Source organism: Sus scrofa, chromosome 6 (assembly GCF_054392235.1).
Source record: "Sus scrofa isolate SSC_HxYL_T2T_F1_AM1 chromosome 6, Sscrofa_HxYL_maternal_Yorkshire_Landrace_v2.0, whole genome shotgun sequence".
Classification (NCBI taxonomy): Eukaryota; Metazoa; Chordata; class Mammalia; order Artiodactyla; family Suidae; genus Sus; species Sus scrofa.
The window spans coordinates 99,686,184-99,701,210 of record NC_139388.1 but is presented as its reverse complement, the minus strand read 5'-3'; the positions used below and the strand labels follow the sequence as shown (position 1 = coordinate 99,701,210).

The 15,027-nt window shown below is 45.0% G+C and overlaps 1 protein-coding gene across 50 annotated transcripts in view; it reads right to left on the bottom strand.

The window, feature by feature from the left end:
• MACF1 (microtubule actin crosslinking factor 1) overlaps positions 1-15,027 on the bottom strand; it is a 357,817-nt gene that overhangs the window by 77,912 nt on the left and 264,878 nt on the right. For all 50 annotated transcript variants that reach the window (XR_014807490.1, XR_014807491.1, XR_014807489.1 and 47 more), the window contains 2 exons: positions 11,782-12,277; positions 9,584-11,055 (listed from right to left, as the gene is read on the bottom strand). Coding sequence is in view for 46 of the 50 variants with exons in the window: in XM_084963963.1 (XP_084820089.1) it covers positions 9,584-11,055; positions 11,782-12,277 (1,968 nt within the window). In the remaining 4 variants the exon portion in view is untranslated. The remainder of the gene's footprint in view (positions 1-9,583; positions 11,056-11,781; positions 12,278-15,027) is intronic.

The following is a 15,027-nucleotide window of genomic DNA, read 5'->3' as shown; positions in this document are numbered from 1 at the left end:
ATAAACTTGTTTTAAAATAAAAGGATATTATCATTTATTGAGCACTTAAAATATAATCTAGTGTTTTCATCTACATTACTTCATTTAATTCTCATAAAAACCCTAAAGGTAGGAGTTCCCGCCGTGGCGCAGTGGTTAACGGATCCAACTAGGAATCATGAGGTTTCGGGTTCGGTTCCTGCCCTTGCTCAGTGAGTTAACAATCCGGCGTTGCTGTGGTGTAGGTTGCAGACGTGGCTCGGATCCCGCGTTGCTGTGGCTCTGGCGTAGGCCGGTGGCTACAGCTCCGATTCAACCCCTAGCCTGGGAACCTCCGAATGCCGCGGGAGTGGCCCAAGAAAGAGCAAAAAGACAAAAACAAAAACAAAAACCCTGAAGGTAGAATTTACCATTGGTCACATTTTATAGTTGAAATAACTACACAGAGAGGTTAAGTAAATGCCCCCACAGTCACTCAGTTAGTAAATGTTAGAGTCAGAATTCAAACTGGATATTTCTGACTCAGAATCATATTCAATTTTCCTATGTCAAGCTGAATGAAGCATGAAGACTTTTCTTGCTATCAACCAGTTGAGTAAATGACAATTACTCCAAAGTAATGGGTAACTACAACACAGTATTTCAGGACCTGGCTTTCTTCAAGTGCATCCGAGGTAGCAAATTTCTTAGTTTTAGTTCAGCCTAATACTGAAATGAAACTGTGTTCCTTTAACATATGCTAACTAGTTGAGAAGGAAGGGAGCCCAGAGGCAAGATGGAGAGGTGAGGAATCTGGGCCAGGATTAGAATTTCTCAGGACGGCACAAGGATTTATCTCAAGTACTGCAGAGTAGATAGCATTTTGAGTCCTAGAGCTCACATGGCTTAATGAGAAGAGCATTCACCCAATCAAACATTCACTAATCTCCAACTATGTGTATACTCATGCTAATTACTTTGAAGGACACAAAAATGGACATACTGAGATAAGGGATGGAACAATGCATATAATCATTAAACACCAAAATTAGGCAATATTTGATAAAGGCCAAATGAGTTAAACATATTAAGTGATTTAGGAGAACAGAAGAAGTAGTGAGCTGGTGTGGGGGTAGGGGAATCAAGAAGTTTTGAGGAGATATGGGACTTCAGCTACACCTTCAGATATGGGTAGAAATCAAATAGGTAAAATGAATAAGGAATATTTGGGATAAATGGATAGTGTGGATGGTTTATAATAGGAAACAAGACTGGATAGATAGCAAGGATCAAAAATGCAGTTTCTAAGACCAAAGGAAAAAAGAATGAAGGCACAGATATAGATCAGTTTTGAAAGATGCCATCATTTAATCCATCAGCTCAGATGGCTCCTGCATTGATCTGGGGGAAGGATAAGCACTCAGAGAAAGAAGAGTGAACAGAGACAGAAGCAAAGGGAAAACTACCTTGGAGGCACAAGTTTTAGAAGGCTACAGCATAATTTGTCTGTCTTTTTCCGTGGGAACCATGTGCACACACGCTAGCTGTCCAATCACACTAGCTCTCTGCATTCCTAACAGAGGATCCTTTGTTCCAAATAGCACGGCTCAGAAGAGATAGAGTCTGATAAAATCACACTGAGACCAGTACTCCCAGCTGGTGCAGGGCTGATGCCATTCCATAACACACCCTACAGGAAGCAGCTTGAGATACACAGCTGATTGATTTCCACAGCAGAAGCCTTCTGGCAGTCAGGGTGGGGTGGGGACTGGTCAAGCATGGAGAGAATTCTTTGGCCAATGACTCAAATTAGTTCCTCAAGATCCTGACCTGATCCCACAGGTCTGTATAAGTCACTTTCAGAACCAGCACTGTTTCTCAATTAAATTTTGAAAAAAGGGAGGAAAACCATAAAGCTTCCCCAGGCAATGGAATTATTTCATCAGTTAACTCTTACTTGTCATGGAATCGGAAAATGGCAAAATATCAAAACCCCCATCTTTCCAAAAGTGACCCGTCCTGTGTATTATAGGAAGTTTAGCAGCACTCACTAGATGCCAGTAGCAGCCTCCCCACTAGTGACAGTAAAAAACATCTCTAGACATCGTCAAATGTCCCCCAGGGGCCAAAACTGCTCCCCTTACCCCCAGTGGGAGCTACTTGGTCAAGCACAAGCTCTGGTACCAAACAGACATTTTCTTTTTTTTTTTTTTGTCTTTTGTCTTTTGTTGTTGTTGTTGCTCTTTCTTGGGCCGCTCCCGCGGCACATGGAGGTTCCCAGGCTAGGGGTTGAATCGGAGCTGTAGCCACCGGCCTATGCCAGAGCCACAGCAACGCGGGATCCGAGCTGTGTCTGCAACCTACACCACAGCTCACGGCAACGCCGGATCATTAACCCACTGAGCAAGGGCAGGGACCGAACCCGCAACCTCATGGTTCCTAGTCGGATTCGTTAACCACTGCACCACGACGGGAACTCCCCAAACAGACATTTTCAATCCCAGTTCTAACATTTGTTCACTATGTGGCTTGATTACTTAAAAGATTAACATCTTTTTTTGTTGTTGTTGTTGGTCTTTTTAGGGCCGCACCCATGGCATATGGAAGTTCCCAGGCTAGGGGTTGAATCAGAGCTGCAGCTTCCAGACTACACCACAGCCAGAGAAACATGAGATCTGAGCCGAGTCTGTGACTTATGCTGCAGCTTGTGACAATGCCGGATCCTTAACCTGCTGAGCAAGGCCAGGTATTGAACCCATGTCTCGTGGATACTAGTCAGGTTACCACTGAGCCACAAGAGGAACTCCACATCTTTAAATCTCAGTTTTCTCATCTGCAACAGGGATTTTAAATGTCTGATTTGGCAGGAGGTGGGGGGTAATTAGGACTGGAGATCATTTAGACTTAGGTCTCTCTTATTATTCTTTTTTTTTTTTCTCTCCCCCCGCCCCCTCCCAAGGGCTGTACCTGCGGCATATGGAGGTTCCCAGGCTAGGGGTCAGATCGGAGGTGCAGCCACAGCAACTGAGCCGTGTCTGCAACCTACACCACAGGTGTCAGGGCAATGCCAGATCCCCAACCCACTGAACAAGGCCAGGGATTGAACCTGCATCCTCATGGGTATTAGTCCGGTTCACAACCTGCTGAGCCACAATGGGAACTCCTCTCTTACTATTCTTGCTACTGTATCATTTCTACCACAATTCGCTGCCTATTTCTCATGCTACACTGTTAACAGAGACTAAGACCCCAGCTCTCACCACAAGGACTGCCACAGAGCAAGTGCTCAGTAACCATAGACTGAAAGGGATAGCGAGCCCCTTCCTCCTGGCCTCCGCAAAGGGATCCACTGTCCATTCCCTTGCAGCACTTATTCTCATCCCTAGCTGGCCAAAGTTCTGAAAGGTCTACATTTCAAATCACAGTAGTGGTGGTTGGAAAAGAGCTTGTGAAGGCCCAGGGGATAAGTATATCCATTAATCTTCCACAGCCAATACCAGAGACTGGTATTTGAAAAGCACTCAGTGGTGGCGGTGGCAAAGTTTTAAGGAAGGTGGGGCGTGAGTGCATTCTCCCCATAGCTAGGTTTCTCCAGCCGGGACAGCTGAGACTTGGGAAGAGTCCATCTGGCAGGAGACAGCCTTTTGCTGCAGTGATGCTTTGGTGCAGTGACCTGACATGACTTCCTGGGGGACCGATTTTATTCCTGGTAAACCAACCACCTTAACAACAAAGTGCCCTTCAAACCAACTCATCACACTTCCTAGAGGCTCACGTGCCAGCCAGCTAGCAGCACGGTACCTAGGACGAGGCTCAGGCTGAGACCACTCACCATGCATTTCTAGACACAGCCATCAAGAGCCCTATTCTGCAAGTCTGTGTGCATCTCAACCATGTCCACCAATCAAAACTCAACAGTAAACACAAGTTCTGCAGAGGGTAAATTCTAGTTTTTTAGGGCACACATGTTTCATATGACGATGAATCTTACTTGTAAATACTTTGCCACTACATGCAAAGAATTTCAGTAAACTTAAATGAAACTGCTCAGTCCTTTTTTCTGATTGAGGATATATTCGTATGTTGCTTTAAAATCTTCCCTTGTTATCAAAGTTTTCAGACAGATTTTTGTGGAATCCATCGACACTCTGGATCCCTTCCCTTTGATTATACTACTTTCACTGAGGCATGGGGCTCCTTTAAGATGATGTAAGGGCTGCAATCTTGGAATTTTGCTTGTGATGCTGATATTTAAAATACTAATGACAATACTTTAAAATGGGGCTAGGAAAAGTTCAACCAGAAGTAAACTTAAAGATCTTAAAAGCGCCTTCACCTTCTCCCCACCCAGCTGCTGCAGTGGGGATGGAGAGGATTATTACAGAGCATTGGAATTTGGGGTGGGGGGGGGCAGGCAGAGGCGGGTGGTCACACAACGGTTATAAATATCAGCAGCCGAACTGTGAGCTCCTGGGCTGAGGGAGAACAACTGACAGGCTGCAGTCTCCCCTTAAAGGCACAGAACAAGGAAGCTCCCTGAAGTATTTCCACAAAGGAAGTTCTTCTTCTCCACAGAAATGCTCCATCAACCAAACACCTGCATCAACAACTCCACGCCAAAGAAACTGCAGATGCCAGGAAAAGTGACGAGGAGATTTTTAAACCAGACACAGATTAGCACCAGCAAAAATAAAGAATTCAGGGCCTGGCCTAGAGGAAGGCTGTTTCACAGGCAGTTGTTGCTACTAACCACCATAATCAGATTACTAGGAGGCAGCTCACTACATAAACATTCACTTAATCGACAAACACCCTTTCCAACTTGAGTCCCAAATTTCCCACATACAGATGGAAATTTTCTTCTAGGGCAGTGGTCCTCAGTTGAGGGCGACTTTGCTTCTCAGGGGACATCTGGCCATGTCTAGAGGTACTTCTGGCTGTCACACTGGGGAAGGCGTGCTACTGGCATCTAGTGGGTAGAGACCAGGGAGGTTGCTAAACATCCTATAATGCACAGGTCAGCTGCCCACAACAAAGCAGCAGCCAGCCCCAAATATCAAGAGTGTCCAGGTTAAGAACCCGATTCTAGAGCATTCTCTTTACTCCTTTGGACTCTAGCAGTTCCTATTGGCATAGCCTTGTTTAAGGCAGAAAGGAAGGGAGGGAGGGAGGGAAAGAACAGAAAGAAAAACCAAGACAGGCCAAGGGTCAGCACAAGGCAGAGGTGGAGGGTTAACTCATCTTATCTTGGCTGCTATGAAGCTGGAGACACCTAAACCTCCAGGTGACAGACAGGTCACAGCAAGTGTGATTTCCTTTCTCTCCAAGGGCAGGGAGAGAATGCTGACTTGATATGTTCTCTTCTCTGGTAAGTCTAACTGGCAATGACACAGATGAGCTGATACTGCCTTTGTAATTATTTGAAAGGAAAGAGAGAGTATCTTTGTGCAAATTGGCAGTCTCTCGGCTCCATGGCAGGCCCTGTCTTCCAAGAGTGCTCACATGTGCTTATAGGGAAGCCCTAAGCTCGAGTTCCATGAGGCAAAAAAATCAAATGAAGAGGTTTATGGGGCTTTCTTGTTCTGGCTGCATAGTACAGCAGAGGTCTCCTGACAGATGCTGCAAGTGTACACAGTGTCCCTGAGCCCGGGCCCTGCTCAACCAGAATTAGGACTGAGAACAGTGTGCCCTGCCCACAGCCCCCCCAAACCCAGTCCTCCACACAAATCCTGACTGAGGGTCAGCGTGGTTCGTGAGGAGGGTGCAAAGGAAGGAATTGGTGTAGGTGCCGAACAAGCTCGATTCTTGATTACAAAACCGCTAATAGAAAATTTCAAAATGAGGAAAATATCCTGTTATCATCGGGCTTTATGGAGCTCTTCTCCAAACTTCAAGTCTTTTCCTTCCCCTCCCAGGAAGGTCATGCCGGGGGGAATTCTGTGGCTTAAGTTTCAGTGAAATAAAGGTTCCTCCTTTCTTGTTAGTCTCTAGTCATGTGCATATACAATTCCTTTTCCTCAACAATCAGAGACTCTCTCGTTCAGGAAAACGGAATTTCCTGAAGAGATTAGCCAAAGTCTTTTCCTTTGAGTTTTCTGAAAACATGCTCGATCCTCTCATATCCTCTTTTGTGACTTCTGGACTGGCTTTTTCCTTCTACTTCCAAACGAGAGCTTGAACCCAGTCAAGTGCCTAACTCAGAAGGTTTGAGGTCTTTGCCTGCTTAGTGGGAAAGCACTCTCTTCCATTCCCATTTGATAGGTCCTCGCTGGCTGACCAGATTCTCAATTACTCAGAGGCAATCGAGGGAAAAGCCTTTCCTAGGAATAATGACTTTTGGTTTTTCACGTTCATTTAAGAAGGAAATAATTTTTCCCACAGGCTAATCGCTGTTCCGAGCATTCACTGGCACTACTGCAGGGTCCCCAGTAAGCCCAGGGTTCTCCACGGAGCTGACTCATCTGTCTCTTCTGGCCATCCCCCGTGGAGTCAGGCCAGAGCACAGCCTCGCTTCCGCCTCACAGATTCATACCCTCTTCTCTTCAGTAGATTCTGTGCTGAGAGCATGATCCCATTATAAAAAGAGTTGAAAACTTAAAGCAAATGCTCTTTTTTAGTATTTCTCTTCATCTCTTTTTCCTTATTAAAAACGATTCGAATCTGAAAGCAGAGTCAAGCTGTTTGCATCTGGCCTGCTGCTGGTGTGAGGGAAGATGAATTTATCACTGGACTGCAGAGCACATTAACACTGGACTCAAAGCTCAGATCATGAAAATGACTCAGTCCTCAGAATGGGTCCAAAAGATCTTCCCTTTACTTAGCCTCTAAGGGACTTTTCCCCTCATTGTTTTCACTTCCCATGAGCTCAGAATGAGCTCAGCCAGGACTGAGCTCCTCCCCTCCTGACTCAAGAGCTTGTTTGGGAGGAGGCAAACTCTTCCCAAAGCCCTTGACTTTATAAGGTGGACCTGTGGAACCAGGCTTCTGATTTGCATCCCCAACTTGAGGAGGCCACAACACAGGGCCCCCAGCTTCACCCGCCTCCTCCCTCTCATCTTCAGGTCTTGCCTTGTCAATGCCAGTTCCCTGCAGTGAACACACTGGTCCCAGCCTTCACATCCATGGTGCTGGGGGTGGGAGGCTTCTTCTTAGAGCTCAGTGAAACACGTCTGCTGTACCAAGCGGCTAAGCAGCTACTGAACCCTGAGCACTGCTAGGCTACAAACTAGGATACAAATAAAATATGGCAACGCCCCGTGATTTCTTAAAATGTGCCAGCAGCATCAAAATTCAGAATGTCTCTAGGAACCAAGGATTAAATGAAAAAGAAACAATGACTTCTCAAATCCAAACACTACACATGCCTGCCTGTGGACTCTTGTTTATATCCTAGGTCATATTTAATGCAATTTAAATAAGCTTGTTTACCTCGTTTTCTAGCTCACGGACGATAAGATGGAGGGGATAGACTGCTCAAGGCAGACCCAAGTGACAACAGTGAAAAGTAACAGCAGTAAGAAATAACACCCGATATCACAGTAATGGGGGAAAAAAACAGAAAATAAACCCCTTCCCCATATATATGTATACACACACATCCAATCCCACCAGCACAGCAATTGCAGGACCTAAACAAGAACTTCAATACAGAACTCAAACTGTGTGGTAATTTAAGCACATTTAATGCAAAGCAGCTTCAAGTGTCTCTAATGTCCTTGAGAATATCACCACAGTAGAGAACGGTATATCTTTTTCAGTCATGTTAACCTACACTCATAAAGAAAAACTTACAACGTAATGTTGAGAAAAACAGGGAAATAAAAGTAAAAATAGTTCCTATATAAACTAGAATCTAGTCTGATGAAACTATTTTGGAGCCTCAAGGGATAAGCTTTAGTTTTCTACAAAACTCATTTAGTTGGTTAGATAGTTAATTCTAAGTAATTGGGACCCAAGTCCGAATTAGGATAAACGAGAAGTGTGCCTGTAGCAGAGCCTCTGCTTTCGAGGGGCTGACAGTGGCGGAGAGCAGAGAAGTGCATGAGGTGAAGCAAGAAAGGCCGCCCTGCCGCTGGCTGAGGGTGGGTGTTTCCCAGAGGAAAACACGTGGGCCTGTGAGTTTGAACTTCCTCTACCTGCCCAGGTACCTCAGAATCCCAGATTCGAGGACTTGCATTACTCCACACTGCACTGTAAGGGGTTCTTCAGCTCGTGGCTCACCTGAGTGCTGAACATCCCCAAAGCTAGAGGGCCCTTCTGATATAGCCAGAGGGATGGATTGTGTCTACAAACGGGTGACCTTTCTCGGACCATATGGCTCTGACCGGGCATCAATACCACCTTTCCATCCACGTTTTTAAAGGAAAGAATCCTGAGAGGCAGGGGCCCTGAGAGAACAAACAAAATCTTTTGGCAGAAGCATTATGGTGTAAATGGATGGCAGTAAAGCTCTGGCATCATCCTTTCCAAATCTGCTCCAGGCACCAAGAAGGAAAGATCCCCAAAAAGGCTTCCAGCAGGGGAGGGCGGCATTTTAGGTAAGTCCTAGAACGAAAGGCTCATGAGGTAAGAGCCAAGACCCCACAGACAGTCCTGGGTTCCAAGCCCGTACCAGCAAATTAGCACGTTTGAGTCAATTCCTCTCATCTTCTCCTGTTGTGCAAAATCTCAGGACTGGAAATTCTGACTCATGTAAAGAATCAAAACATCTTTGCAATTAAGGCAGTGCTTCCCAAACTCTCCAACAGGCAGAGAGGGCTTGTGCTCTTGAGGAGTCTGGGGCACAGGCTTTTTTTTTTTTTTTAAGGGCTGCACCTGTGGCATATGGAAGTTCCCAGGCTGGGGTTGAATGACAGCTGTATCCACAGGCCTACGCCACAGCCACAGTAACTCGAGATCCGAGCCACATCTGTGACCTATACCACAGCTCATGCAATGCTGGATCCTTGACCCGCTGAGCAAGGCCGGGGATCAAACCTGTGTCCTCATGGATACTAGTCAGATTCGTTTCCACTGAGCCATGAAGGGAATTCCTGCGGCACAGTCTTAAGCATTCCCTGTTCCAAGTGGAAATGTCTTTAAAGTATCATGTTTTGTCTTAATACTTCAGGAAAATTTTGCATATTTCATAACACATCAATAATTTTCCCTTGAAATCTGTGAAAAAATACACACTTTAGCAAGAGGAGTCCATGTTTACCATGTCAATTCTCAGATCTCAAATTCAAAAACAGAGCCCTCAACATTCACTGCTGTTACAAACTCAGTTAACTTGAACCCTCAAGAAATCACAGGAGGAGATTCTTAGAGTGAGAATGAAAGTTTGGACATTCTTTCTATACCCTTAATTGGTTATAAACATTGAAATAAATTATAAACATTGAAGTAAATTTCTAGTGTTAGGCCAAGAAGGATTGAAAAATCTGATACAAGAAAAAATCTGATACAACAGAAAAAAATGTCCAAACCGGTTGCCCAGAAATCCAAGAGACTGTCTGGTCTCCAAACTGTGTGCTTTGATGGTGATGGAGGTGAGAATCATGAAACCAGGAGCAGAAGTTAAGATGCGTACTCAATCGGTTTCTGTATTAGACAAAAAGAGATTAAAAACAAGGGTAAGACTTACTTTGAAATCTGCCAGTTGCTGGTTGATGACATCCACCTCGGTCCCCACCACCCACTGGAGGGCCTCTCCTTCCTCTGCCGCTGTCGTCATGTCATTGAGGGCTTTCAACTTCCGATAGAAGTCCTCGACGCGGCCCAGGGTCAGCTCCAGCTGCTCCTGTCGAGCTTTACTCCTCTCCATCAGTTTGCCACACTGTTTGTTCAGGGCTTCCAGCTCCCTCTTGAGCCCCAACAGGTCCAGAGTCCCCTCTTCCTCCAGCATTTGTCGGCACTCTGCTTCCGAGGCCTCGATGTCTAACTTGAGGGCTTGGATTTTGCTAAGGAATAGCCGCACATCCTCGATCTGGGACTGGAGGCTGTCAGTGTCTCTGCCGATGGCACCCATGCAATCAAGCTCATCGTCCAGGTCTGCCAACTGAGAAAACATTTCTCGGACTCGGCAGTGAAACTGGCCAATACCCTCCAGCTTGTTTTCCATCGCCATGCAACCACTGTTCACTCTTTGCTTCACTTCTAGGAAGTCCTGCTGGGTCACCTCCGCTTGACGCAGAAGCTGGGAAGCGTCAGATCCATCTGGGGCATCCTCCACCAGGCCCCGTGTGAAGTTCCTCAGGTAGTCCACCTGAGGCTCCAGGCTCTGCAGCACTTCCTGTTGGGCTCTCAGCTTCTCCAGGTTCTTGTTGCTGCAGGCTTGAGAGCCAAGAGCGTCAAAGATTTCAAGTTGGTGTTTGGCCCCTTCAACTTTCTTTTCAATGTTCTTAAAGCTTTCTTGGAACTCCTTGAGCCTCTGGGTCATTTCTTCAAGGGACCCTGTTTTGGCCTGTAGCTCTTCTGTAATGGAATCCATGTTCTGGTTGATGCCAGCCTTCTCGTCCCGGATGTCATCTTCATCCGTTTCCGAAGAGTTGATGAGAATGTCAGCAGCGCTGTTCAGTATTTCCAGCAGGGAGCGGCGCTTTTCCACCTCACTCAGCATAGCCTTTGACCTCAGGAGACTGGACTCCAGCTGCACTGGGTCCAGAGTGACCCGCAGGTCAGATATCTTGGCCTTACAGTCTTCTATCCATGGCACCAGGTCTTCCACATGCCACTGATATTTCTGAGCTTTCTGCAGACAGTCCTTGAGTCTGGACTGTCTGTCTGCAGTTTTTTTACTAAGCTCTTCCCAGTGGCTTTTGAGTTCAACCAGCTGGTTTTGTAAAGTCTTCTTCTCCTCTCCAGGAGGAACAGACAGAAGCAGAGATTCTCCTTCTGCCACAATCACCTCATAGGAACCACTGTGCTGGTTAAGGCTCTTCTGAAACTCTTCGTTCTCCTGTAGCTGAGACTGCAGCCGCTCCAATTTCGCAGAGATGGGGCAGTTTTTCACTTGCTGGCTTTGTTTGTCATCCAACCAGGATCTCAGCTCATCAAACATTTGCTGGAACTGCTGGGTGCTGGCAAGGGCTGCCTGGAGTCTGTTCATGCGATCCGCTGAAATGAAAAAATTGAATTTAAACCATCACATCTGAACACGGCATTTAAAATGGTTGATGAGTGTATATATGGTCTAATCTTAGGAAAAGGAAACTAATGCTCATTGAGGGCCTGCCCTAAAAGAAGCACACAGCTAAGCTCCTTCATACACTGTATCTCATTTAATCTTCACATCAACCTTGTAAGGTGATCTGAGTAACAGAAGTAGTCTTCAATTACTTCTGTTACTGTAATTCTAATCTGGTAAAAAGCCATAGTTAATCTGTAATTCTCATCTGGTAAAAAGCTATACATGTTTCTAGAAAAAGAGGAAACAAATTAATGACAAAATTTTACTTGTACAAGGCCATCATAAGACATCCAGAACATGTTCCAATTTTGTATATATGGGGTGTGTGTGTGTGTGTGTACCCATGGTATAAAGAAAGTGAGCATCTGTGGAAGTACATCTTTGAGCATGAATCTCTACCTGCTGTCTGAATTGATACTGGTGCTCTTACTCCAGGATTATGGCATGTAAAGCTTCACGCACTGTGAGTGCCCCAGCAATGTCTCACAACCACGGCAGTCCTCACTGTAGCTAGACAAAGGGATAGGGTAATACTATTCTGAGTCCAAAAGCTATTTAAGGGTCACTGTGTATTCTTGGGATGACCACAAATCCACTCCTTCTTCTGGCTTGCCACTAATAATGGCAGCACTGTGTTCTCCACCCCAACTCACCTGCAAGGTCTTCTAAACCTTGGAGAGGCAGGGCAACTGTCTCCAGACGCTTCTTCAGCTCATCCTTGAGGTACTGCTCACCAATGAGCACTGAAAGTTCATCGCAGAGGGCCTGTGCCTCCTTAATCTCATGGTCTAGCTGCTCTACGTCAGATCGAATCTCACTGGTCTCCTCCAATTGCTGCTTCACAGCCTCAGGTTGAGTGCTGATGGCTGACTGGCCACTCAGTCGCTGTCCAACTGCCTTCACTTTCTCTGACAAGTCCTGGAGCAGTTCCTGGTACTGGGTGCTTTTGACAATGGCTTGGTCAATTTGGCTGGAACGGGAATTGAGTTTGTTAGTCAGCTCAATCCACTTCTGATTGATGCTCTGGAGCTCCTTCTGTACCTGGCTGCTGGATGGAGAGACCTCTCCCGGGCCTGTTAGGATGCCCTGAGCTGCCTCGTTCAGCTGCTCATGCTGTTGCCTACGTGCTTCAAATTCCTTCAGCATAAACTGTAAGAGAAATGACACCAGACGTTTAGAGAGCAAATACAGATCTAAAAGCAGTGTCAAAACAAAAACTGACTTTGGACTGTGCCAAGTAGTGCCAACTCCTTTTGAAAATAAACCATAAAATTCCAAGGACCACTCTCTCTGAGGAAAATGTATCACTTTTAATGACTGCTTAATAAAAACTTGTTTTTAAAGGACCACTGATTGTGTCTATTTTATTTCTTCTCCTTATTTGTCCTATACTATTTCAACATCAGTTACCAAGTTTGGCTTTGGTTAGGAAACCAAGGTTTGTTTTCTGGATTGGCACCATCAGCTTTGCTAGGCAAAACCCAGGCCTCTGAATTGGGAGTTTGGAACCCTGGGCCCACAGTGGGCCATATTACTGGCTAGGCTTGCCATATCAACTCTCAATGCCTCTGTTTTTTTAGTTCCTTTCTTGAAATTCCAATAGCACATATAATTTGGACATTACAATATAGCACAATTAGACAATTAACTTCTTTAAAGCCAAGTATCACTTCTTTTTATTCCTTCCTGTCCACTGTTTCACTCATCAAAGAAGTTAGGATTACAGGCTCTGGAGTCAGACTGCCTGGGTTCAAATTTGGCTCCACCACTCTCTAACTATATAAACTTGGGCAAGTTTTAAAAAGTTCTCCAAATCTCTCAGCTTCCTCATCTGTAAAATAAGTACTCACTTGGCTACTTTAAGGATTAAATAAGAAAATTTATAGAAAACATTGGGCACTTACACTGTATAAAAATGAATATGACATGACCTCAAGGAATAACAGATATGTAAATAACATAACAAAAGTAAAAATGATAAAATGTCATTGTGAACCTAGAACTGTGAAAACAAGAAAGGTGGTTAATTCCTCAGGGGAGACAACAAATGTAGAAGAGAGAAATCAGGAAAGGCTTCACAGATGACACGATAAAGAAAATGTGAATTCTCTAAGTGAACAGAAAGTCAGGCCGGTTACGAAGAGGGCCTTCGATTAGCAAAGGTACAGAGATTGTGAGATCTATGAGTGCAGTGTGCTCAGGAAAGAACCCGATGGGAGTTCCTGTCGTGGCTCAGTGGTTAACGAATCCGACTAGGAACCATGAGGTTGTGGGTTCGATCCCTGGCCTTGCTCAGTGGGTTAAGGATCCGGCGTTGCCGTGATCTGTGTATAGGTTGCAGGCATGGCTCGGATCCTGAGTTGCTGTGGCTTTGGAGTAGGCTGGTGGCTGCAGCTCCGATTTGACCCCTAGCCTGGGAACCTCCATATGCCGCAGGAGCAGCCCAAGAAAAATGGCAAAAAGACAAAAAAAAATAAAAATAAAAACACACAAAAAAGAAAAGAACCCGTTATCCACTGTGGGAAGAAGCCCGGGTATGTGCGGGAAGAACTGGCAAGACAAACTGGAACCAGGCTGTGAAAAGCCTTAGGCACCACAGTAAGCAGGTATTTGAACTTTGTTCAATAGGCAGCCAAGAGCCACAGCAGCATTTTAATAGATTCAGATATATGTGGAGGGGATAATTTGATTACTGTGTAGAGGATAAACTAAACCAAGAAGCCCCATGGAGTTCCTGTTGTGGCACAGAGGAAACAAATCTGACTAGCAACCATGAGGTTGCGGGTTTGATCCCTGGCCTCACTCTGTGGGTTAAGGATCTGTTGTTACCGTGAGCTGTGGTGTAAGCTGGCAGCTGTAGCTCCAATTGGACCCCTAGCCTGGGAACCTCCATATGCTGAGAGTGTGGCCCTAAAAAGCAAAAACAAACAAACAAAACCCCAAGAAGCCCCTTAGCAGGCTATAGCAATGGAACAGGCCCTTGATTCAGCCTACTTAAGGCATTCAGAATGGAGAAGAAAAGATTAGAACAATGGTTCTCAAATTATGGTCTGGTGGCCCTCAGGAGTCCCAAGGCTCTTGCATGGGGTCAGTGAGGAAAAAACTATTTTCTTTTCTTTTTTTTTTTGTCTTTTTGCTATTTCTTGGGCCGCTCCTGTGGCACATGGAGGTTCCCAGGCTAGGGGTCAAATCGGAGCTGCAGCCACCAGCCTACACCAGAGCCACAGCAATGCTGGATCCGAGCCGAGTCTGCAATCTACACCACAGCTCACGGCAACGCTGGACCGTTAACCCACTGAGCAAGAGCAGGGACCGAACCGGCAACCTCATGGTTCCTAGTCGGATTCGTTAACCACTGCGCCATGACAGGAACTCCCTATTTTCATAATAATACTAAGATGCTATTTGCCTTTTAAAATTCTTATCCTCTCACAAATCTTCAAAGAAGTTTTTTGAGAGACTTCAGGACATCTGACATCATAAAAGACTGAATGCAGATGCAGATATGAAAATCTGAGAACATTCTATTAAGCTAGACTTAAAGAGATTTGCAAAGATATAAATGCAGTGCCACTCTAATTTTTTTACATTTTGGAAAATGTTATTTTTTTCATAAAAATGTTAATCATTATTCTTTTAAAATTAATTAATAAATACATATTAAAAATTTCCTCAGTGTTTTAATAGTTAACAATCAACAGGTATCAGATAAACACAAGCTTTTTCGGGTTCTCAATAATTCTTCAGAGTATAAAAGGTTTTCGAGATCAAAAAGTTTGAAAACCATTGGATTAGAAAAATATTTGTAAGCAGACAAAATAGGACTTGATAATGAATTAGACACTGGGGCTAAAAGAAAGGGTTCTTTGACAAACTACTCTTAGATCTTAACTTAGGGA